At 44.3% G+C, this 26468-nt stretch overlaps 1 protein-coding gene across 1 annotated transcript; it reads right to left on the bottom strand.

The window, feature by feature from the left end:
• Window positions 1–5996: 5996 nt before the first annotated feature.
• Window positions 5997–25299, bottom strand: Slc25a20 (solute carrier family 25 member 20). Its single transcript, XM_038322994.1, has 9 exons — window positions 25083–25299; window positions 20892–20984; window positions 16998–17125; window positions 13491–13581; window positions 11106–11223; window positions 8988–9060; window positions 8541–8650; window positions 7844–7968; window positions 5997–6803 (listed from the first exon to the last, which is right to left on the bottom strand). The coding sequence occupies exons 1-9, from the start codon at window positions 25185–25187 to the stop codon at window positions 6741–6743; spliced, it is 906 nt and encodes a 301-aa protein (XP_038178922.1). The 5' UTR covers window positions 25188–25299; the 3' UTR covers window positions 5997–6740.
• Between the last annotated feature and the right edge of the window lie 1169 nt (window positions 25300–26468).

The raw sequence follows: 26468 nt of genomic DNA, 5'->3' as shown, positions 1-26468 counted from the left end.
GGACAAAGACCTCTGCAGACACACATGGTGCACATAATGCATGGAGGCAAAACACTCATACACATAAATCTGAAAACAGTTGTCTTAAAGAGGGGCTAGGATGCATATCAATAAGAGGTTGTACTTCCTACCAGGTCTGCATTCAATACCCAGAGCCCAGTGAAACCCAAAGGGCTGAAGTGAACAGAAGTTAGAAACCTAGCTGGGCAGTGGTGGCACACACCTTTAGTCCCAGCACTCGGGAGACACAGGCAGGTAGATCCCCATAAGTTCGAGGCCAGACTGATCAACAGAGCAAGTTCAGGACAGGCTCCAAAGCTACAGAGAAACCCTGTCTTGAAAAAAGCAAGTTAGAAACCTGCAGCTATTCCTCATCTGTCTCTGTCTACTAGACTCACAGTGAAATTCAACAGCTTGAGCCCCACCTGACCACCTCCCTCCCCACTCTGCCCCCAGAGGGCATGGTCTGTCACTTCCCTACCCTTCAACAGTGAGGACAGTAGTGAGGGCTGTCATGAATGCCCATCTAACTAACTAAAAAGGCCTTGTAACAAAAGAGGACATCCGGGACCTGAGCCCTGCATCTTCAACCTTTGTTCTGAATCTGTCCTGCCTGCATTCAAGCCTGTCCCACTGTTACCATGGCAACCAAACCCACCACAGCCAGTACTGACAAACAGCTGCTAAGAGCAAGTGACAATAGTGGGAGGGAAGAGCCTTCAGAAGAGCAATTCAGTGGATGAGGCCCCTCCTCCTAGCTGCTATCTTCCTCACAACCCTCAGGTAATGAACCTCTTGCCCAGACCAGACCATCAGCCACAGAGACAGACAGGAATGCAAAGATGCTAATTCTCAGAGGTGTTTACAATTTGCTGATGCAGAGTTTGCACAGGTGGGACACATGCTGTTTAGCCCCACAACAGGGGAGGGTCTCAGTGAAAGCAAACTTTGGCAGGGTACCAACTGCTGTTTCTAGTAAAATAGTGAATTTTCTATACTCTTAATAGGTTTATTACTTAAAATTATTTCCCTCTAAGAGAACTCAGCCCCCGTGGAAACAAATCACTCACTAGACCAAGAGGCCATTTGATGACCTTAAAGTGTTGATTCTCCTGCCTCCTCCACTGGAGAGTTAGGATTACAGGCATGTCATCATGCTCAGCTTATCCAGGGTTGAGGATTGAACCAAGGGCCTTGGGCATACTTACAACACTCTTAAGCGCACTGTATCCCCAGCTCAGCTTCTTTAAGCCCCTCGGTCCCTACCTGTCCACCAGAACCCATTGGTTCTCTGAGCACATCTGTATGCAGTCCCTCACTGACCCCGTCCTCCTGCTCACAGACTATCAATTTTATCTATTTCATCTTAGAAGCAAGCATTACCACTCATGAACCTCTGATTAGCAAGAGATGTTGGGGACTTCCCTTTGCCCTCACCCGTCTGTCCTTCAGTCTACATAGCCTTCAGGAAGAGGCCACAGTCTTTGATCTAGGAGGTTTGATCTATTTTAACAAACATCCACGCTCCAGGGAGCAGTTAATTCCCAGGCCACCTGTTTCTGTACCTGTGAGCCAACCCATTCTTTGCTGGGACACTGTGTCCCAAGGAAGTGTCAGTGTCTGCAGTAACCAGGGGTCTGCTTTTGAGACACCTTAGGGCAAGGAAAAACACTGGGAAGCACAATAAACAAGCCCCAAGGAGAGCCTTGAGAACTCCCCACAGCAGAGAAAGCAGAAAAGGGTGCCCTCAGGGAGCAGTAGGCCCTGAGGCCTTTTCAGGGACTATCAGGACTCTACTTGTCACTCTTGGCTTGACTCACAGGCCAGGTACTTGGGCCTTGATCCAGAAATACAGACAGGCCTCCTGCAGCCTGGGTCAAGTTAGCCCCAGGACTCCCGATAAGATCACAGAAGTTTCTTCAGGCCACCTAGACAAGAGGTCCCTACTCTGCTACCAACCTGCTAATGGTCTTTGTAGATCTTTTTATCCTGGCTGGGCTTTCTACATCTGAAAGTGAAGGTAAAAAAATCTAATTAAATATTGAGTTCAGTGAAGACAGACTTGGGAGAAGGGAGTGGAGAGAGGCATGGTTCACTGGCAGAATGTGTAATCTAATCACTAGCATTGCTTTGTTTCTTTTTTAAACAGGAAATTGAAGTTAGGGCCTCACACAACTCTTAAGCACTACTGAGCTACATACAGTCCCAGGCCTTTTATGTTTTTATTTCGAGATGGCCTCACGAAGTTGCCCAGGATGGCCTTGAATTCACTTTGTGTCACAGCTGGCCTTGAACATGTGACCCTTCTGTTTCAGCCTACTGAACAGCTGAAATGGTAAGTCCTGTACTATCCTACAATTGATAAAAAGAGGAAAAGAAGGGAGGAAAGGAGGAAATGAGAGAATATGAAGACAAAAAGGCAGGAGAGAACTTCGTATAGTGGTTCATGCCTGTAATCCCAGCACTTGGGAGGCAAAAGCATGAGGATCACTCATTCAAGAGCCAATTGGGCTACACAGCAAGTTTGAGATCAGCCTGGGTTACATAATGGGATGGAGTCAAAGAAAGAAACAAGTCTATGTGTTTGGGGATTGGGGGGCTTGGATTGTGCTTCTAGCCTCTAAAGGCCATAGTGAACAAAATGCAGGGAGACACATCCTTCGTATCAAAACTAGTGCCACTGGGCTTCCGAATGGCCACTGCTGCAGAAAGCTGCCCTCTCCCTTGCCCTTAGCTTAGTTATAACTTTTAAAAATCTTCTGACCCAGGCCATTATCCCTGATCAATCGCTGTCTGGCTTCCACTTAACTGTGACCGAGAAATCATTGGGGAGGTCCCAAAATCCCCACCCCCACTCTATCCCCCACACTCCTGTCAAGAAGAGATATATATGGAACAGGTGGCATTTCAAAGACATCATAAAAGCCAGCCCAGGCTGGGAGGGTGTCACTTGCCATCTGCTTTGCTCCTTTCACAACAAACATGCCTCCAGGGGCTTCCCTGTTGGACCTTCATATCCTCTGAAAGTGCAAAGGGATAAAATAATCTCCCCCATCATGAATATCAAGAAGCAAAACACTCCATTTTCAAATGGGAAGTATCTCCAAAGGAAATTGATCCTACACCCTACCCCATGAGAATGGCTGGCATTTTGGCTGAAATGCATATACTCCAACAGGTGCTTTCCGTCTAGGGATGAGGTTTCCAGACAGGCTCACTTCCTGGGGAGTATGAAGAAGTGCTCCTGGGTGACTTGAAGAGAAGCCTGCACCCATGTCCTTTTCCAAAGTGTTCTCTCTCAAATCTGCACTTAAAACCTAAAGTCTGTGCTCTCTATCGCTGTAATACATTGGTGGTGACTTTGCTTTCTTTTGTGTTTTGTTTATTTGATTTGAAACAGGGTTTCTCTGTGTTGTCCTAGAAGTCATGTGTAGCCCAGGCTGGCCTCAAACACACAAAGATTCACCTGCCTTTGCTTCCCAAGTGCTGGGATAAAGGCATGAGCCACCACAGCCTGGCTAACTTTGCTTTTAAAAAACAAAAACAAGCTGGGAGGTGGTGGCACACGCCTTTAATCCCAGCACTCAAGAGGCAGAGGCAGGCGGATCTCTGTGAGTTTGAGGCCAGCCTGGTCTACAGGAGCTAGTTCCAGGACAGGCTCCAAAGCTGCAGAGAAACCCTGTCTCAAAAAACCAAAAACCAACCAAACAAACAAAACCCACAAAAAAGTAGGCCATCTTCTGGTCATGAGACACTAATGATCCTCCAGCAGGAGCAAGGTGGGTTTAAAACTGAATTAACATTCCCAGACAAAGGGCCCCCAGTTTCTGTCTTTGTTCTTTTTAGTAACTCATTTAGGACTGGAGAGGTTTCTCAGTGGGTAATAGCATGAGCTTTACAATTATGAGGATCTGAATTCACATCTCCAGAACCCATGTAAAAAACCTGGGCACCATCATATATGTGTGCAACCCCAGCAATGTGAGGGGAGAAGAGAGGAAGACTGCTGGGCTGACCCTCAGCCTGGCTCCAGTTCAGGGAGACTGTCTCAAAGCAGAACACTCACCGCCTTCCTTTGGCCTCAGCGCTTGCACACAAGTGCCTGTGCCTGCACACATACTTGTGTATATACCACACACATAAAAATGCTAACTCACCACACATGCATCTGTGAACACACACACAAAATGTTATGTTTAGCCAAGTATGAAACACATACCAATAATCCCAGAATTTAAGAGGACCAGGAATTCAAGGTTATCCTTAGCTAATGAGTTTGATACCAGTCTGGGCTACATGACAGACATCCTATTTCAAACAAAATCAAAAACAGGCTGGGTAGTGGTGGCTCACACCTTCAATCTCAGCACTTGGGAGGCAGAGGCATGCAGATCTTGCTGTAATACATTGGTGGTAACTTCTTTTTGTTTTTTGTTTGTTTGATTTGAAACAGGGTATCTCTGTGTTGTCCTGGACATAACATTTTATGTCCTGGCCAGCCTGGTCTACAGAGTGAGTTCTAGGACAAGGTCCAAAGCTACACAGAGAAACTTTGTCACAGAAAAGAACAAAAAAAAAAAAAAAAAAAAAAACCGAGGTGAGGGTGAGGCTGAAGAGATGGCTTATCAGTTAGGAGCACTTGCTGCTTTTCCAGGAGAACCAGAGTTTGATTCCCAGCACCCACACCAGGCAGCTGTAACTCCAGCTCCACGGAATCTGATGTCTCTGCCTCCTCAAGCACCCACACTCATGTTCACATACACACATGCAAACACATAATTAAAAATCTTTCAAAATGTGAAAAACATTATTTTGGGTTGAGTATATAGCAAAGTTGGTAAAGAGCTTGCCTAACACGTGTAACACCCTGGGTTTGGTCCCTAGCACCCCACAGACTGATTATGGTGATGCACTCTTGTAATCTCAGTACTTGTGAGGGAAGGCAGAAGGATCAGAAGTTGAAAGTCGCCTTTAATCCCAGCACTCGGGAGGCAGAGGCAGGCGGATCTCTGTGAGTTCGAGGCCAGCCTGGTCTACAAGAGCTAGTTCCAGGATAGGCTCTGAAAAAGCTGCAGAGAAACCCTGTCTCGAAAAACCAAAAAAAAAAAAAAAAAAAAAAAAAAAGAAGTTGAAAGTCATCCTACTCAGCTACAGAGTATCCAAAGCCAGGCTGGAATAAGTAAGACCCTGCCTCAAACAAACAAATAAGTTACCCTGAGCCATCATCTTGCTGGCCCCCTTCTTGGCCATAATTTTCACATGATCATTCAGAAATATTCTCCTCCAAATACAGCTTCCTTCCTTGAACTCTCTGTTCTCCAGCTTCCTGCAAGTTTACTTACATACCCTAACTCCCAAGTGAGGTGTGTCTGTCATTCTCATGCTCAGAGTGACAGTTCTAAAGCCAAAGTCCCAAGGATCTCTTCAGGGCTTTGACAAGGCAGGAAGTGACAGTGGAACTAACTGTTCCGGCCAGGCAGGACAGTGCCAGAAAAGCCAAACTCCCTTTAGTAAGCACTCCCATTCTCTAAGACAAGGACCAAGAAGCTTAGGGCTCCCTGTTCCAACTCCCTCTGGCTATATCAGATACACAGCAAATGCCAGACCCACAGCCACCTCCAAACTCAGAACTGTTTTCATCTTTTTTGAACGACTGACTTACCCTTTAGAAACATGGAGAGCCATGTAACTCAGGACGAAAGGAGAATAAATTTGAAATGATGGATTACAAGATTGTTTTGGGGTGGCCTGCCTGCCAGACTGACACCAAGGACTTTATTATGAACATTTACCAATGAGGCCTCCCAGCCAAACCCATCCTCCCTGAAATATCAAGGGAACCAGAGAGGTCCAAGCCAGTCAAAACTTCCTCCTTGCCTGCTAGAGGTCCAGCCTATGGCTCCCAGGAACAGACACTGATTCCGGACAGCCTCCGAAAGCATACCCAGCCCTGCTGAACTGTCCCTGAATCACAAGATAAAATATCACACAATGCAAAAATTATAAACAATATTTATTGTTTCCTGTTAAAATTGGGTGTTCTCATGGGGAAAGAATGTGCAAAAAGAACCTTCCTATATTATGGCTTTCACTTACCCAGGAGGCTGGGGCTGTCTTCACTGAGTAGGAGGGAAAATTCTCCACCTTCTCCTGGGAATTTAGACAATTCTTGTTTATTTTTTTATTATATTCTTGTGTAAAAATATCAAACAATAGTTAATAGGTGGTCTGTTCTTAGGTATATCTACCTAGTCCATTTGGTAGACAGATGTGGGCTTCATGCCTACATCCCTCTGTGCAGCCCAGGAGTAGATGGCACCACAGAAATCTGCTGGGTTTTCCTGGCTAGCGACAAAAGATCCCAGCTCCTGATTTAGCTGATTGAAAACAGGCAGGGGTCTCCAGAGAGTTAGCCATCAACTCTTCAGCGAGGAGTATTTTGAGTGTGGTAGAGCCATCAGTCAACCAGGAGGTGGCAATTTGGCCAAAGGTAGCAAGTCTATAAACTATTTATTCCATCTCCAATTCTCTGGAAATCTTCTAAATTCAAGTTTCAAAATGGCACACCAAGTTATACAAGGTAGAAGATGTCGTTAAGGCAACAATTTCATCATCATAGCCATGCCTGGAGCTCCGATTCCACCATTTCCCTCCCCTCACCCTTCAGGACTACCTAGTCCTGCCCACTGCTTCTTAGCAACAGCAGTCCAGCATCCAGAAGTCTTGAACAGTCCTCAGCCTCACAAGTTGGGGGCAATCCAGTTAAGGATCTTCATGGCAACTTCAAAGCCAAGGAAACAGGCCTAAGAGAAGGTTGGATGGGAAAGAAAAAACAGCAAGAGGGAGTGACTGTAGATTCCACCGGCAGCGCCATGCTTGGTTAGCCCTGCCAATGCCAGAGCCCCTTCCCTACCTAACCCCATTCCTACCCATACTAAGACAGCAAACTAAGCTGAGTATGGTAATGAATGCCTGTGCACCCAATGCTCCAGAGGCTAAGTTAGAGAGACTGCAACTTTGAAACCAACTTGGACTACACAGTAGCACCCGGCCAAAAGAAGAAAGAAAAGATAGGGAGAGTAGGGAAGAAAGAGGGAAAAGGAAGCATAGTCACTTACTCCCAATAGGAGTAAAATGTGCATGGCTGGGACTGGAGAGATTGCTCAGTGGTGAGGAGCATTGACTGCTCTTCTAGAGGACCTGGATTCAATTCCCAGCACCCACACGGCAGCTCACAACTATCTCTAATTCCAAGAGCTGACACTCTCACACAGACATACATGCAGGCAAAACACAAATGCACAAAAAATAAAAATAGGCCAGGCAGTGGTGGTGTATACCATTAATCCCAGCACTTGGGCGGGGGGAGGGGGGGGCAGAAGCAGGTGAATCTCTGTGAGTTCGAGGCCAGCAGGATAGCCAGGACTGTTTCACAGAGAAATTCTGTTTCAAAAAAAAAAATCAAAATAAATAAATAAAAATAAATTTTAAACAATGTGCATGGCCAAGGCTAGGTGTGGCGATACACCCTAACAATCCTAGCACTTTTCCTGAGAGTTTGAAGGCAGCCTGGGCTACATATAGAGACCTTGTTTTTAGAAATGGGGAATAGAAGAAAAGGATGGGAAGAGAAGGAAGAGAAGAAATAAAGAAAACACAAATCCTGCAACCACTGCTTTTGATAACCAGATCAAGAAATTCAAATCTCTGACCACTGTGATGATGCTGGCAGCTACAAGAAAGCCAGTGGATAAGGAAGCTCTGGCAATCCCAAGAGCAAGCAAAAGCCAGTTCCTTGCACTGAGTCCAGAAGGAAAAATCCTAGCCCTTGTCAGATACTCACTGCATTGGCTGGGAAGGCTCGGATCATTACTGCATTGAACCCTTTGTACAAGGATGAGATTCCTTCATCCCGGATCAGCTCTCTCAGCACATCTTTGAAACCATTAGGATATTTTCCAGGAGGTGCTGTAGGGCAGAACCCAATTTTTTTAAACTCCAGGAAGCTTTGTGACCTGACCACAGCAACCCACATGAGGACAATCTAATAGTCAAATGTTGGGTCAGAGCTATCACCAGGGCAAGGACACGTTGAAGGCCATCAAGAGTAGTTCACAACGCAGCTGACACTGGTGCAAAGACACAAATGTCTGGATTACTGGTGCCAAGGGAATTAAAAATGGAATTAAACAGTTTAGGTCATGTCGGGGAGGGAGAACAGACTCTTGTTTTTGTTTAGACTGACATGGAAGAAACCCTAGGGTTTCTAGCATAGAAATGTGGAGGTTTGTCAGACGTTGGATTCTGCTATGAGGAGAGACCTGAGCACTCACCAGGGAAGAAGGGGTACCTCTGCTTATAATCCCAGCACTTGGAAGGTATGCCCGCGGAGCAAGAATTCAAGATCAGCCTTGGTTACATAGTAAGTTAGAAGCCAGCTTGGGCTACGTGAGACCCTTTCTTTAAAAACAAAAACAAAACCCCTGCACCCCAGGGCAGTCAATGCTAGAGGCTACCCCGTCCAGATCCGTACCACTCACCAGTCTGGAACCGAGACTTGAGCACGTCTGGAGGGATTGCCACAGCCCAGTTGAAGATCCCCGCAAAGCCTCCAGCCACCAGGATCCGAGGCACACTGAGGTCACTGACGCTGTAGAACACCACAACCCCAGTCAGACAAAACCGTGGCACGGTATTCAGACCAATCCCTGAACTGCACTTGGGAAAGAGGTTACTGAAAGGGCTTCAGCTGGGGGGAGGAGGCTCAAGGGCCACAACCTGGCAGCTGCTACTCTGTTGGAGGGGGTTCCATGCATTATTTAAAATGCTCTTCACCAAGCAAGGCACAGAGCAGATGTGTCAGCTGCACCCCAGCAGCTACTAAAGGACAACAACAGCGAACCAAGAACGAGTATCTCGTCTGCATCAGAGGGGACAACCTACCCAGAAGTAGGAAAATGGCTTCTACATTCTAATGTTCTTTTCACCTCTTTCCCTCTGGAGTGAAGAGATTTTTAAGCCATTCATATGTCATGAAATACATCCCACTGGCTGGAACATCTGTTAATGACAAGAAAGGTGAATTAAAAACACAGACTGGCACTAGAGTATTCAGAGATTCCTGAGTTCTATTTAAAAACAATTTTTTTCTTTTTTAATTGGGTTTCTCTGTGTAATCATAGCTTCCTGGAACTAGATCTGTAGACTAGGCTGGCCTCAAACACTCAGAGATCCCAGGCCTCTGCCTCCTAAGTGCTGGGATTAAAGGTGTGTACCACCATGACCTGGCTAATTTGTTTATTTTTGAGGTTATAATTACATCATTTCCCCTTCTCTTTCCTCCTTCCAACCACATCATGCACCATCCCCTAGCTCTCTTTCAAAATCATAACCTTTTTCTTTGTTTTCATATATATGTGTATGTGTATATATATATATATATGTATATATATACACACATGTACATACACACATATGTACATATACGCACACTAAATGTATTTATACTACATATATATTCATATTAAATATATACTATAGATACTACATATATACACACAAATGTAGTATAAATACATAAATCCAACCTGTTTGGTCTGTATAATTTTACTTATATGCATTCGTCTTCAGGACTGTGTGCTCTTCTCTGGGGAGAACCTAAGAAATCCTTAAGCAGCAACGTCCTTTCTGTTTGTTTTTGAAACAGAGCTTCTCTATGTATCCCTGGCTGTCCTGGAACTCTTTGTAGACCAGACTGGCCTTGAATTTAGCAATCTGCCTGCCTCTGCCTCCCGAGTGCATGACTGAAAGTGTGCTCCACCACTGCCCGGCTCATCCTTTTTATTTTTAATTTTTTTAAAATATTTATTTATTTATTATGTATACAATATTCTGTCTGTGTGTATGCCTGAAGGCCAGAAGAGGGCACCAGACCTCATTACAGATGGTTGTGAGCCACCATGTGGTTGCTGGGAATTGAACTCAGGACCTTTGGAAGAGCAGGCAATGCTCTTAACCACTGAGCCATCTCTCCGGCCCCTATTTTTAAATTTTTGAGCTTTATTTTTTATTTTATGGACTAGAGAGATGGCTCAGCCATTAAAGACTAGACTCACAACCAAAAATATTCTTTATTTTACATGTATGAGAATTTTGCGTGCTTGTCTGTGAACCATATGTGTGCAATGCCCATAAAGGCCAGAAGAAGACATCAGGTTCTCTAGAAGTGGAGTGACAGACTGTAGTGAGCTGTGATGTGGGTGCTGGGAACTGAATCTGATTACTCTAGAAATGTTGCCAGTGCTCTTAACCACTCAGCAATCTCTCCAGGCCCTACATTTTTTGTTTGTTTGTTTTATTTTTTTTTTTTTTTTTTTTTTTTTTTTTTTTTTTTTTTTTGAGACAGGGATTCTCTGTGTAACCCTAGCTACCCTGGAACTCACCCTGTAGACCAGACTGGCCTGGAACTCTGAGATCCACCCATCTCCAACCTTGGTGGGATTCTGCTCCAGCATGCCAGTTACATTCTATCTTTAACAATCACCCTGCAGCTATCAGATGCTGCTGAGAGCCATGCACTAGCATGAGAGTAAACAAATAATGTAATTCATCTTCCAAGTCCCTGTAGGTGGTCACCACGATGCACCAACTCTAAGCAGTTACAATCACAGTTCATTGTCTGAACTTCCTTCAAGCTACCATGTCAGGATAAGACTGTCTCGCCTCTGGAATCCTGCCTGTCAAAACCAAGAGGAGGTCTGGGAACGTAGCTCAATGGTAGAGCACTGCCCAGCATGCACAAACCCTGAAGAGATGCTCACTATTCCTAAGTCTTTCTCCCCCCCCCCCATTCCTTCAGCCATGATTTCTATCTAGTAGCCACTGCCTTCCCACATCATGACTCCATCCCTGAAGACATTTAGGAAGGATAAACCTCTCCATCCTTCTCTGTGTCCACGCTGGGTGAGACTGCCTATAAGCAGGATACACACTACTGGCATGTAAGAGCATGTGTCAACACTGGTCTATAGTCCAGTCAGCTGCTTGTGACAGACTCTCATCAGCTGACCTTCCCAGGTGACCTAGAGTGCAGTGCTTCAGTTTACCTCGCATGAGAGTGAGCACAGTCCCTTTGTAGAAGCCACGGATCCCAAACTCCTGATAGAGCTTCTTTGCACAGTCCAAGGTACCAGTGTATTTGGTTTCCCCTGAAGAAGCCTGAATCTGGGAGGGACAGAAGGTCATCAAGTCAAAACAGCACCGTTGAACTGATAGACCCTGCAGGGTCGGGCTCCCTGTGAGCCAGCCTGGCTTAAGGATTCAGCCTCAGGCTAGTGAGAGACCCTGTCTCCAAAGACAAGGTGGGTGGACCCTTAGGGCCAACACCAGGGCTGAGCCCGGGCCTCCACATGCTCATGTATCCACTCAAAGAAAGACAATAATGCCAACAAGATCCGGGTGCTAGAGCTGCCTGACGAAGGTTTCTAAAGCAGTCATAATAGAGCATTAACAATCCTTTCATGAAAAATCATGAATATGCTTGAAACATGAAAGTAGCCACAGCAAAAAAATGGATAGTTTGAGAAGAGAAATTAGAATATATAAAGAGAGGGGCTGGAGACATGGCTCAGTGGTTAAGAGCATTGCCTGCTCTTCCAAAGGTCCTGAGTTCAATTCCCAGCAACCACATGGTGGCTCACAACCATCTGTAAATGAGGTCTGCTGCCCTCTTCTGGCCTGCAGGCATACAGACAGAATATTGTATATATAATAAATAAATAAATATTTTTAAAAAAGAATATATAAAGAGGAACCAAACAAAACTTCAAATTGAAAAACAAAACTGAAACCAAGAAATCAGTGGCTACCTCGCTCCACAGCAGCAAAGGGGAAAGGGGCATTGTCTCGGAAAAAGTAATAAAATGGCCGGAGAGCTGGCTCGGCGGGTAAGGTACAAGCTTGTGACGTAGGCCTGATCCCCAGGACCCACATGAAGCGAGAACCATCTCAACCAAGTTGTCTCTGCCAGTCACATATGCACTGTGGCATATGTACTCCATCCCAATAACAATGAATTAATTTTTAAATTTTCTTTAGAAATAACTATTCTTTTCTTTTTAAACCAAGCATAATGATGCATGCCTAAAATTCCAGCCGTGGAGAGGAAGGGGCAGGAGGACCAGGAGTTCAAAGCTACTATTCTCTACAAGGTAAATATGAGGCTAGCTTAGACTACAGTAGACTCTGTTTCAAAACAAACAAACAAAAATTAATAAAGCCTGAAAAAAAAAGTACCTAAGATAATATAGTAAGTGAATAAAACGTCACAAGATGCACCAGTTCAGTCCTGCCAGCCCTGGTCAACAGCACTTTAGAAACTGAAAGGCAGCTCGTATCTCAGCACATGGCGTTTTGGGAGGACTGAACCTTGAACACTGCACATGCTCAGCAGATCTCTACCACTGAGCCATATCGTCTCTCTTTAGAGGGAGAAGGGAGGCGGCTCCTGCCTGAGATGCTGTATGTCTCCACGCCCAAAAACCCAGTAAATGCCATTCTATAATTTTGTTTCTGTAGGTTTTTTTGTTTTGAGACAGGTTCTCTATGTTACCTTGGCTGTCCTGTAACTCTATATAGACCAGGCTAGCGTGAAACTCACAGAGATCCACTTGTCTCTTCTTCCCAGTGCCGGGATTAAAGGCATGTGCATGGTGCATGGCTCATTCTATAATTTTTTTAATATGAAGAACATCTAAATTTCAGTTCTCATGCACTTTGGAAGTACAGGCAGTATGATGAGATGTTTAAGATACACTCAGCTATACAGCCAATTTGAGGATGTCTGTGTTTTTTCTAGTTCAGACTTATTATAAATAAAGACATTACATACATTTGCATACAGAGATTTAAGTGTTTATTTTTCTGAGTTAAATGACCAAGACTATACAGTTGCTAGGTTGTACAGTAGTTAAATCCTTAGTTTGTTTGTTTGTTTGTTTTTTTAATTTTGGTTTTTGGTACTTTGATACAGGGTATCCTTATGTAGCCCAGGCTGGGCCATAGCTCTCTATATAGGCCAGGATAACAATGAACTTGTGGCAAGCCTCCTGCCTTAAATTCCTGAGCACTGGGATTCTAGTGCTGTGCCACAACATGGACTTGAGCTCCCTGCCTCATCTTCAGCATGTGCCTCTAGAAGGCACCACAACAGCTAGTTTCTTGTTCTTGATTCTTCCACATTTTTGAAAACACTGTTTTGCTCAACTGGCCTAAAGATTTCATAGAAGGGACAAGGACACAAATATAAATCCAGGCATGGCACAGCATGCCCATGATCCCAGCAGTACAGGGAGACCAAGACAGGAGGATTATGAGTTCGTGGCCAGCCTGGGACACATAGCAAGACAGTGACTCAAAACAACAAACCCACAAAAACACTAACACACATGCTAACTATGTGCTTGGGTCCTCCTTGCAGACCACACCCTTACCTGTAGTAAGCATTTGATCCGTTCTCCAGGGGTCATGATTCCTGTGGTGAACACACCAGACAGCATCCCAGCTGCAAACAGCTGCGGGTAGCTGCATTGAGAACAAAACCAGAAGCAACCATCTGTAGTTATCCACCAAGGACTGAGGCAATCCAAGCAGAGAAAATGGTTTTATCAGGAAAAGTAAATACATGGGCTGGGGAGGAGTAAATCAGATTTTATACAAAGATCAGATTCTGGGTAAATTCTGATGTCAAATTTACCAGAGCAAGGGTACCAATGCCAAGAAGAGAAAACCCTTGAAGCCCCCACACAATAGGCACACGCTCAGAATCCCCTCATCCCTGAGAAAAGCTTTATAGTGAGATATGGTTTCCACGCATGAGCCTGTTGTGTTCAGTAACTATAGACAAATTACCAGGGCTCTGTGAGCCTTGATTTCCTAACTGTAAACGACGGGGTTGCTGTGAGGCAAGGAGAGCCTCTAACCCAAGATATGACCTCATTGAACTCCCATTTCCCTCCCATATCACATATCCCAGGCCACCAAGGGCCTAGAACACTAAGTCAAGACTCAAGCAGAAAAGCTTTGAGGTCAAGGAGAGTGGCTGAGGGGGAGCCAGGGGTTCCAATTTCATTTCTACTACTGTGGTCAAACACCCTGACCAAAGCAACCTAAGGAGGATTGGGGTTGTCTTAGAATGCCAGGTTACAATCCATCATTTGGGGGAGGTAAGGCAGGAAGTCAAGGAGCTAGCTTTTCCACATTTACAGTCAAGAGCAGAGGGGAACAAATGCTCTCATGCTGCCTGCTTTTAGCTGCTCTAGTTTCCTGGCTTATATAGTTCAGAGCCCCTGCCTAGGGAATGGTGCCACTCACAATGGGATAAATCTTCCTACATTAGTTAACAATAAAGACATGCCCAAATACCAACCTGATATAATTATTACAATTGGAACTCTCTTTACAAGTGACTGAGTTGTGGCAAAATCACATTTAAAACTAACCTTCAGCCAGGCAGTGGCAGCACACGCCTTTAATTTAATTCCAGCACTCAAGAGGGAGAGGCAGGTAGATCTCTGTGAGTTTGAGGCCAGCCTGGTCTACAGAGATAGTTCCGAGATGGCCAGGGATACACAGAAAAACCCTGTCACGAAAAAATGTTTCACTCAAAATTCCCCTGAATTCTGAGAAGCTTGTACATTAATTGCTTTTTATTGTTGAGGTATAATAGAGGTATAAAAAAAGAGACTCCATTGTCTTTTTTGTCTCTGAGACAGGGTTTCTCTATGTAGCTCTGGGTATCCTGAAACTCACGCCGTAGACCATGCTAGCCTTGAACTCATACCTCTACTTCTGCCTTGAGTGCTGGGAGTAAAGATGTGCGCCACCACCACCTAGTTCAATTGTCTTTTTATACCCAGACTAACTCTAAACATTTACTAAAAGGTGTTACAGGGCTGGAGAGAAGGCTCAGTAGTTAAGAACACTGGCTGATCTTTCAGAGGACCTAAGTTCAACTCCCAGAACCCACAAGGCAGCTCATAACAGTCTGAAACGCCAATACCAGGAGATCTGCCACCTTCTTCTGCCCTTCTCAAGCACTGCACCCATGTGGTACACAGACATACATGCAGGCAAAACACCCATATACATAAAATAACAAAATAAATGTTTTGTTTTGTTTTGTTTTTTGACATAGGGTTTCTCTGTAGCTGTAGGCCCATATTTCTATATGACATGGCAGCCAGGCTCTAAAGCCATAGTTCGCACCTGAGGTAGCCTTCCAGACAGGCTGTCGCTACCCTAACAAGAGGTCAGGATGTTGCTCTGCTCCCCCTTTGTAGTTTGGAGGACATCTAGAATAGAGATGCCAATTCAGCCTATGTGACAGAGCTAACATACAGAGCAGGAAGACGTGACAGCAGGCATAGATAGATGTGGACGTGACCAGAGACATTCAGCTGGTTACCTAGGAAACAAAATGCTAATGAATTTCCCCCCCAGTTTATGTGTTGGTATACAGGGCTGTTTGGAGAATAAACAGAGGAATTTTCAGAATGTGAACTCAGGATTTCATGTGGGATCACTGAGAATCTCCCTCCCGATAAAGCCATGTGAGTTGTGTCTTTATTACCGCACCTCCACACTGGTCCAGAAAAATAATTTATGGTCCAGGCTGCCACAGGACCACAACATAATGGCACCCAACATGGGGCTGATCTACACCCCCCCCCAAAAAATGCCAGAGAAATGACCAGATATACGGAGGAAAATATAAGAAACCCACAAGAAAAAATTTCACCACAGGTGAATACATGAGTATGAGCGTTCAAAAATAAAAAATAAAATTTCAAGAAGTGTAGAGAAGCAGGATAAAATTTAAATTGGGAATAAAAATTTGTAAATGATAAGTTGTATGTACATAGGAAAAGGAAAGAGTATTCAGTTATATATGTTGATAGCAAAAGAAAGAGTAGAGCAGAAACAAAGGCAGAGATATTTAGAGTCTATAAGTGTAATAGTCACAAAAATGCAACTTTTATCGCTTGCTAAATGGGTAGGAAAAGCAAAGGAAACTGGCTCTTGTAGACCAGGTTGTCCTTGAACTCACAGAGATCCACCTGCCTCTGCCTCCCAAATGCTGAGATTAAAGGTGTGTGCCATCACCGCCCATCCAAAATAAATTTTTTTAAATTTAAAGAACAGACAACAAGGGCTGGAAATATATCTCAGTTGGGACAATGTCTGCATGTACAAAGCCCTGGGTTCAATCCTCTGCACTGTACTGCACTGTATAAAACCAGGAATAGTGGTAAACAGCTGTAATCTGAGGGAACAATAGGTAGAGGCAAGAGGATCAGAAGTTCAATGTCATCCTTGGCTACTTAGAGAGTCCTACAGCAATGCTAGGGATTTACTATGGATAAGAAATTGATGATGGGGCTGGAGAGATGGCTCAGCGGTTAAGAGCATTGCCTGCTCTTCCAAAGGTCCTGAGTTCAATTCCCAGCAACCACATGGTGGCTCACAACCATCTGTAGTGAGGTCTGGTGCCCTCTTCTAGCCTGCAGGCATAAACACAGACAGAATATTGTATACATAATAAATAAATATTAAAAAAAAAAAGAAATTGATGATGGCCAGGTGGTGGTGGCACACGCCTTTAAACCCAGCATTCGGGAGGTGGGGGGGTGGGGTCTGTGAGTTCAAAGCCAGCCTAGTTTACAGAGCAAGTTTGAGGACAGGCTCTAAAGCTACACAGAGAAACCCTGTCTCAAAAACAAAAGAAAAATTAATAATAATTTAGCAAATAGGCAAGAAAAGGCTCTTTTCTCCTTTGGTCCTTTCATTTCACAGAACAAAGGAAACTTGGGTATTTCTTCGCTCCGAATGCTTACAAGTCAGTCCTGGCGCCAGAGGACAGTCTAATTGTCAAGACATTTCCTCAGTACATATCACACCACCAAGAAGAACAGCACTGAGTGCTGCCTGACAATACTTACTTTAGCGTATCCTCTGGAGATTTCTGCTGTAGTTTCTTCCCCAAACCAAACCCAAAGAAGCACACAGCAAACATAGGGGTGACTCCAATGATGGGTGCAGCCATGCCCCGATACAGCCCTGTGATGCCCTGCAAGGAATCAACAGCAACAGAATCTGCTTTCAGGTATTTCCATTCTATGTCAGTGCTGGAAATCAAACCAAGGGCCTAGCAAGGGCTCACCTCTGAGCTGTACCTGCAAACCACTACTGTGTCTGAAATACGAAAGCCATGTCTCCTCTCACCTGTGACTTTCATCTTCACCTTTTTAAGCAGAGAGATTTACCCCCAATTTGTGTGTTTATATATGCATGTTTAAGTGTACATGTGTGTGCCTGTGCACGAGTGCATGCAAGGTCAAAAGTCACCCTAAGGTGTCAGTCCCAGGTAGCTCTTTTCTTCCTTCCTTCCTTATTTATTTATTTCACTTTATGATATAGGAGTGTTTGCAGCTCATCACTACAACTTTATTTATTTATTTTTGAGACAGGGTCTCTTTAGATAGTCCTGGCTGTCCTAGAGCTTGCTATGTAACCCAGGCTGGTCTTGAACTCACAAGAGAACTACCTGCCTCTGCCTCCTAAATGCTGGGACTAAAGATGTGGCAAACTACAGTTTGAGTTTAGACCATTCTGGGAAATGTAGTGAAATCTTGTTTCAGTTTTTTTTTTTTTTGTTTGTTTGTTTTTGTTTTTTTTCCCCAGAGACAGGGTCACATTCTGTACCACTGGCTGGTCTGGAACTCCATATGTAGATCAAGACAACTTTTAATTCAAAGAGATTATGTTCCTACTTCCCATAATGCTGATATTAAAGTCCTGTGCTAACACACCTGGCCAATAAAAAATATTTTTAAAGGACTTGGGTGTAATGTGGAGTAAGCTTACAAAGATGGTTTGTCAATTAAGAGTTTTTTTCTGACCTCTGTTGCACCAGGCAAACGTGGTATGCATGCATGCATGCAAGCAGGCAAAACACTCACACAAATAGAATAAGAAAAAAAAAGGATAGAACATAGTCATAATCCCAATAATAATAAATTGGAGGATGGAAATGTAGCTCAGAGTATTTAGCATGCATAAGACTTGGAATTTATTCCTGGCACCTCAAAACAAAGTAAAAATGAAATAGGTTAAGTCACAAAAACGTGATAAAAATTATATGGATATGCAGGACAAAAAAGCAAGAATAGGACAGGTGGTGGTGGCGCATGTCTTTAATCCCAGCACTCGGGAGGCAGAGGCAGACAGACCTCTGTGAGTTTGAGGCCAGCCTGGTCTACGAGAGCTAGTTCCAGGACAGGCTTCAAAGTTACAGAGAACCCCCCCCCAAAAAAAAAAAACCCAAAAAACAAAAAAGCAAGAATAGGAATATACCAGAACAAGAAGGCTAACGCAGGCGAACATGCATGTTAAGATGCATAAACATACAAAAATGTGTCAGCAAATGTACTATGCAGATAGGGAGAAGCAGTGCAAACAACCAAAGGAGCTGAGAACCTCTGAAGCATGAGGAAGGAACATGGATAACTTGGCTGCTTTGCTTTTCAGGGAAAAATCAAGTGCCCATATAACTTTAATGAAAAATAAAATATTTCTGAAAACAAATACTAAAAATAAGAGTTAAGATTGCTCCCGAAAGGGCAGGCTGCACAGCAGGAAGGCAACGCAGATCCAGGTTGAAGAACTGTTCTCAATGCAGACCCTGCAACATCCACGTTTTTTCTAGAATCAAAGGGGCACATGTATACGTACTAAGACTCTGCCTGATCCCACAAAAGCCTGGCACTGCTACAGGCTACAGGTGCACGCACCATGGTCAAAGTACAGAGGCAATAACAGGGGCAGCACAGAGATCTGGGAGGAAGGTACAAGTGCAGAGCGTGACAAGGTCCTGTCAAAGCCTCTCCTGCAGCTCTGCGCTGGATGAGAAGGATGCCCAGTTCCTCAGGGCCCACACAAGCCTCCTGACAGCCTACCTAATCTCCCTTCCAGTGGTCTGCCAGTTTCATGGAGTACAACTCATGTCTGGTAGCTCCAGAAGATAGAGCTAAGTCTGCTACAATTGAAAAACAGGGAGAAAAAATATGGACTAATGAAGCCTACTAAAGTCTGCAGGAGTTAGGTCTTTATTGTTTTCTTTCTGGTTTTTGTTTCCTTGCTCTATTTCCCAAGCTGAATTCCAACTCAATTCTGGTAACCCTCCTGCCTCAGCCTCCCAGGAAATCAGAAATGTGTGTGTATATATATATATATATATATATATATATATATATATATATATGAGAGAGACTTAGGAGTCAGATTTACATAGGCCCATCCCCACACACACCCAGGATACAGCCAAAAAAAAATTGCTGACCAAGAAGTATGTAGACTTGGCTCTCTTCCTTAAGGGCAGAGACCTCTGGGTAGAACTGAAGTTTAGAGCCTCCTGGAGACACTGCTCAGCCTCTACTCTGATTATCAGACAGATAAGGAAGAAGGTCCTAAAGAAGAAACACAGACCCAGCTGGGGTTGGGTGAAAGAGCTCAAGGCTGACTCAGCACCTTCCTCCCACAGAGTCCTGCAATAATCTTGGACATGTCTACACCAAGGATGAGCCATCCCTTCCCTGCACCTTTATACTTCGAGGTGACACTCTTCAGTTCCTATGTTGGCAGATAAACATGTGCAAGTTGTATTTTAGTGCAGTTGTAATCTCAGCACTTAGGAGAGTGAGGCAGAAGGATGAGTGGGCGTTCAAGTGTAGCATGAGCTGCAGTAGGAGACACCATCTCAAAACATCATAAAAGGAATTTAAAGGGACCAGAGAGATGGTTCAGCGTTCTAGAGCACTTGCTGCTCTTGCCGATCTCCAGTTCCCACAAGACCCCATTCTACTTTCTGACCTCCAGAGGCACCAGACACGCATGTGGACACCCATACTCATAAATAATATTTTTAAAATCGCATTCTATTGCCAGGTGATGGTGGTGCACCCCTTTAATCCCAGCACTCAGGAGGCAGAGGAAAGCGGTGCTCTGTGAGTTGAGGCCAGCCTGGTCTACAAAGTGAGTTCCAGGACAGTCAGAGCTACACAGAGAAACCCTATCTCAAAAACCAGAGGGGAAAAAAAATCACATTCTATTAAAAATTTATACAATCAAATAACCCTAATACAACTAAATGCTCTTCTCTAGGAGTGTGGAATTTCTGTTAGTCTGTTTTTTTTTTCTCCAAACCTCACATACTTCTTTTTCAATTTTTTGTTGTTACTGTTTTCAGATATTTATTTTATGAATGTTTTGCCTGAATACATGTATGTGCACATGTGTGTACCTGGTGCCTTCAGAAGTCAGAAAAGGGTATTGGGTCCCCTGGAACTGGAGTTATGGTTGTCAGCCTCCATATGGGTGCTGGGTACCAAACCTGGGTGCACTGCAAGAACAATAAGTGTTCTCAACTGCTGAACCATTTCGCTAGTCCTTTATTGGTACAGGAGCTCTCCACGTAGCCCAGGCTAACCTTGTACTCAGATCTTCTTCTCCTAACCTTCCCAGTCCTGGATTACAGGTATGTGCCACCACATGGCAAGACGTGAATTTTCCCTCAATTCAAACTTCAATTATGCCTTGCTAATGATCCATTCTCTACTTACATCACCAAGAAGGGCGAAAGATTTTATTGGCTTCATTCATCTATATAAACAGCAGCTGGAATTATCAGGCTCCATAGCCAATGAGGCAGATATGCTAGTGAGCTAGAGCTGTGGCCAGCAGAAACACACAGCTGTCTTGTCCCCCAGGGAGTAGTGTTGACCCCTAAAAACAGTCCTTTGAGGAAGGGACACCCACACCCAGCACCTGGAGCACACCTCTCTAATAAGAGTCTTCCGGAAACAGTCGATGGTCCCAGAGTACATAGGTGGCTGTCCAGGCAAACTTGGTGGTTGTGTCTGCAGTCGTACCTGAAACCAGAAACCAAAATAGTTACCTTCCAGAATTACCAGCAATGATCCCACTTTTCTCTTTTTCTCTCCCTCCTCCTCCTCCTCCTCCTTTACAGAGCTGGAGATTGTACCTAGAACTCTGTATAAGCAACTTTCCCACAGAGCTATATCCTCAACCCTTCGACTTCATTTAAACAGAAAGTGCTCACCTTTGTGGACATCTTCAGCATTTTCTTAACCTGATAGGTACATTCAGACTTCACTATTTCATTAGTACTTGTTCTATTTATGTATTTATTTATTTTGGGTTTTAGACCAGGTTTCTCATTCCTTAAAAGTGTGTGTGTATGTGTATTTTGCTTTCTGTATGAGTGTTTTGCCTGACCATATTAAGTACACCACATGCACGCAGTGCGCATAGAGTATGTCAGAACATCAGGAACTAGTTACAGATAGTTGTGAAATGCTATGTGGATGCTGGGAATGGAAACAGGGTCCTATGCAAGAGCAGTAAGTGCTCTTAAGCTGAACCAGTTCTCCAGCATCCCATTCTTTGGCTAGTACTTTTTATATTTATTCTTTGACAATTTCAGACATGTATAAAATGTATCTTATGCATATACTCCATCGTCTTCCTATTTCCTCCACAGACTCCCATAATAATCACATTATTTTTATTGTTAAATATTTCATTGGATACAGAAATATATATATATATACACATATGTATGTGTGTGTGTATATATATATGTACACATATATACATACATATATATATATTCATCAGCACCATACTTGGTTTTATATCGCACTGGGGACTGAACCCAGGGCTTCAGGCATGCTAAGCCAGCACTCTATCAGTGACTACGCCAAATCCCCAAACCATTAGGGATCTTCTTAACTATTTCACAAAAAACAACACCGAGCCAAGCTGGGCATGCGAGTGCTTAGGAGGTGAAGACAGGAGAACCAGGAGTTCAAGGTCATCTTTGGGTATATAATGAGTCTAAGGCCAGACTGGGCTACAAGACAATCTATCTCAAAAAGAAAAAGAATGAGACAGGTCACCCATCAAAGTGCTCCCCCAAAAACGACTTATAAGGATTGTGAGCATTACTGAGCCTTTAGCTCCCTTGGGCTTAGGGTAAAGATTTATACTGTAATAGAAATAGAAACAGGCAGTACTAGTTAGTCTTTTTCCAGGATGATTTTCCTGCTAACTGTTCTCCAATGCCTCTCAAGGTTATCCTCACACCAACCTCTCCAAAACCTCATTTTCATCATGTTCTTCTTCCACTTCCTATAAACCTTTATTGTTGCATGTGTTAGGACCTTACATGCTGGGATTAAAGGCATACACCATCACTGCCTGGCCCAGCACTTGAAAGGCAGAGGCAGGCAGATCTTTGTGAGTTCGAGGCCAGCCTGGGCTACAGAGCAAGTGTCAGGACAGGTTCCAAAAATACAGAGAAACCTTGTCTCGAAAATAATAAACAAACAAACAAACAAACAAACAAACCCTAAAAGTTTCATGCATGGTAGGCAAGTACTCTATCAACTGAGCTACATTTCCACCACAGTGATTTAAAAAAACAAAACAAAAAAAAAGTTCCCTCTAATTATCTCATTGTGACATCAGACGTCCCAACCAGTGAGGACCTCAGCTGACATCCTCAGCTGATATCACATCCTAAACTCATGGCCAAGCTCATACTTGCCTTCATTCCTGCCCCAAACTACGCGTGGGAACTTAACCCCAAAATGCAAGAACAATGTTGGGAGGTGAGACCTACTGGAAGGTATTCATGAATGGATTAAAGACAGCTGAAAAAGATTTGAGTCTTGAGTTTGATCTCTTGCCCTTTCATCTTCCACCATGGGGTGACGCAGCACAATCAGCCTTGCACAGATGTAGACCTGTGCATCTCAGCACTCCTGGTCTCCAGAACTGTAAGAAATTGGGAGGCAGAGACAGGCAGATCTCTGTGTGTTCAAGACCAGCCTGGTCTACAAGAACTAGTTCCAGGACAGGCTCCAAAGCTACAGAGAAACCTTGTCTCAAAAAATCAACCAACCAAACAAATAAATCTTTGTCCTTTATAAACTGCTAGTCACCAGTGTTCTAAGATCTAAGTCACCCACCTCCCCATGCCAGATTACACAGCTCTTCCTTCCTTCCTTTCTTTCTCCTTTTTTTTTTAGCCCTTGGTTTTTCGAGACAGGGTTTCTCTGTGTAACAGCCCTGGCTGTCCTGGAGTTCGCTTTGTAGACCAGGATGGCCTCCTGGAACTCACAGAGATCTGTCTGCCTCTGCATCCCGAGTGCTCAGATTAAAAATCATCTAGTTTTTTCAATGACTGTTCCAACCCTACCTTCCATAAAAATTTTCCAAGCCCCAGTTCTGAAGTGTGCCAAGTGTGCCAATTCTCAGTTAATAGAATATGTAGGCCATGTCTCTGTTGCTTTGAAACTCTCAAAGATCCTTCAAGTATTTGGGCGACAGAAGAATCAGAAGTTCAAGGTCATCTTCTGCTACATAATAGTTTGAGGCCAGCATAGATTAGTGAGACCTTGCCTCAAAAACAAAACAAAACAAAAACCCAATCCCCAAAGCATCAGGGTTTAGTTGGTGACCACCTAGCTCTCTGAGGTCAAAAGGACAGCAGGCAGCAATCTGTGGTTTTGGTTTACACTAAAAAGAAAAGTCTTCTGATGTTCACATGCCAGTGAACATTTTCAGTCATTTATAATTCAGAACAAAGGTCACGGGGCCCTTGCTGGAGGAACATCAAGAACAAGAGGATACAAGATAGGTGCAACACTTATATAAGGAGACAGTAAGGATATTGTTTTTTTAAAAGTCTCAGATGTGAAGAACAAGATTTCTGCCTCTGTAGAATAGGATTAGGAATAGAGGCCATACAAACAGAGGTCCTTGGATATACCCCTGCCTTGGAAGCACTGACAAGTAGAGCCCTCGCTGCCTGCCAAGACCTGATTTCGCACTGCAGAATACTATAGAATCCCCTAGAATGAGCTCTGTCTTTGGTTAGCTTCACTCTTGAACAGAGGCCATCAGACAGCGTGCTGTCTAAGCCTGCCAACAGAATACCATTTTCTTTCTGAGGAAACTGGACCTGATGCCCTAACAAGCCACCAACATAGGTTACTACCTTATGAAACTCCTGTGTTCTCGGGGTTCCACACCCCAGCAACACAAGACTCATATCTTCTCCCCCACAGGTCCATCCTGGCTGTGACCTGTCATTTTCCTTCAAGTTTTACAATAGTAATAATGATGATGAGGTTTCAGGAGCTAAGTTATAGGATATCTATCACCTTTGGTCTTCAGCAAGATCTTTCTGAGTGCAGCAAGGGGAAGAATGGAGGGGTGAGGAGACAAAGGTCCAGGAACAAGTTCTAGTGAGTTGCCTGTGTACCCATGATTTCCTCGCCTGAGACTGGCTGGTCACCGGGTCCACCATTGCTTCCTATAGGGGTCACTATGCAATAGGTTAATGACGCTTACCCTGCAGTGAGTGAGTGACTGAAAACGGCCAATTGCCTCTTCGGGCAAAGAAAACTGCACAAGAGAAGGCTATGAGATCCACTGGCTTCACGGGACTGTGTCAAAGGACGTCTTTGCCACCTTTGTTCTTTGTTTTGGGGGGAGGCTGGGTTTACAGGGATCCTGTTTCAATCTTTATAACAAAATATTAGGGTTAACTGGAAACAGAGGTTTGGGAAGAAGGTTTTTTTTCTTTTTCCTCTCCAAAGAAACAGTGTAGAATCAGAAAAAAACTGTCAAACGAAGACCTTGCAATAGGAGCTGTCTGGCTCTTGGGGCGAGAGGGACAGCCTCTGCCTTCTCTTTAGAATGATTCTCGAGAATTATTTTTCTTTTTGAGGTGCTGGGGGAGTTGAATGCTAAGTCTTTCGCCCTTTTAGGTAGACAGCGCTCTACTAACAGACTACATACCAACCCTCCGTAAACTTCACAGGGAAACATCTACCCGCCCCACTCCTGTCCTGAGGCAGCATCTTAGGGGGACCCCACTTTCCGCGTCGCCTCGGGCCTTCCCCCACCCACAAGCCCTCAATCCAGACACCGCGCACCTTGACCGTGTCCAGGGGGTGCCCCACAAACACCAGGCACACGCCTCCAAAGCCGCCGGCCAGGAGGTTCTTAAGCGGACTGATGGGCTTCGGCTCTTCTGCCATGGTCAGTCTTCTCTGTCTGCCTGGCAGCTCGGGGCGGTCTAGGTCTTGCTCGGCTGCCCAGGCTACACGACAGGTTCCACCGACCTTTCGCCTACATTAGGGTGGGCGGGGTCTTGGGCAGGTCAGAAGGAGGGCCCAGTCGGCCTAGCCTGGCTTCCGCCCGGAGTCTACTTCCGGCTGCAGCTCCTCCTTGGTGGGCGTGGCTTTCTCTAATGATGTAAGGGTGGGGCTTGGGATTGTCTGCCATGGACTTACTCCTCCAGGAAGCCTTCTTGGGCTTGAGTGCTTTTTTCCTCTGGTCCTCTGCAATCCTGTGTATCCGTGCTCTCCACAGAGGTCGCATACACCCTTTTACGTGCCAGCCACTCTTTTCAGGTGCTGAACAACAGCAGAAGCACAGCACGCAAGTCCCTGTCTTTAAGAGTCTGATAAACCTGGGACTGGAGAAATGGCTCTGTGATTGAGCACTAATGACTCTTCCAGAAGATCCGGGTTCAATTCCCATATGGCAACATCCATATGGCAGCTCACAACTGTCTGTAACTCCAGTTCCAGGGCATCCAGTCTCACATAGACATATATGCAGGCAAAACAACAATGCACATAAAAGAAAATCAAGTAAAAAAAGAGAGTTTGATAAAACATGACAAAGGGAAGAGGAAAATGCATTGTACATCTTATAGTAAAAAAATTGTTCTGTAGGACAGCAAATCTGGGAAAGAAAGTGTGGGGGGGTCAAATAATTTGTAATTCCAATTAGTTAAACAAGAAAAGATCTCGTTGGAAAAGTAAAGGATTGAGATCTGAGGTAAGGAAATAAGTCCTGTCCACAAATACTGGGCAAAGGATGAAGGACCTTACTGGCAGAAGTTAAAGAAAATACAAAAACTCTGAGATGGCCTGTATTGTCCAGTATGAGAGACCACAGAGAGAGAGAGAGAGAGAGAGAGAGAGAGAGAGAGAGAGAGAGAGAGAGAGAGAGAGAGAGAATGAGAGAGAGAGGATGAGCTGATAAGGATGGAGAAGAAATAAAGACTTATCAGAAGGAACTTTGTGTGCTATATCGATCTCTTCTGGGAAGGGTTTTAAGTAGATGAAATTTTAAAACAAAATCAAACAGAATCCCTGTTAACTGCTGGTGAAAATAGCAAGGAGACAACAAAGAGGCTTGAGGAGGTTAAATGTTATAAGTAGAGATGTTGGCCTGGACCAGGGCCTAGCAGAGACAGTAATGAGGAGTGGTCAGATTGTGACTATGTTCTAAAGGAAAACCCAAAGGAC

Source organism: Arvicola amphibius, chromosome 3 (assembly GCF_903992535.2).
Source record: "Arvicola amphibius chromosome 3, mArvAmp1.2, whole genome shotgun sequence".
NCBI classification, from domain to species: Eukaryota; Metazoa; Chordata; class Mammalia; order Rodentia; family Cricetidae; genus Arvicola; species Arvicola amphibius.
This window is presented reverse-complemented; position numbering and strand designations above follow the sequence as displayed.

Bases quoted from the DNA above. Each gene is read 5' to 3' on its own strand.
- Slc25a20 (XM_038322994.1), bottom strand. From the start codon at position 25,187: ATGGCAGAAGAGCCGAAGCCCATCAGTCCGCTTAAGAACCTCCTGGCC. The intron at 20,985-25,082 runs GTGCGCGGTGTC...TTCTGGTTTCAG, and splicing joins ACCCCCTGGACACGGTCAAG to GTACGACTGCAGACACAACC. The intron at 13,582-16,997 runs GTAAGTATTGTC...TTCTCAATGCAG, and splicing joins TCTCCAGAGGATACGCTAAA to CTACCCGCAGCTGTTTGCAG.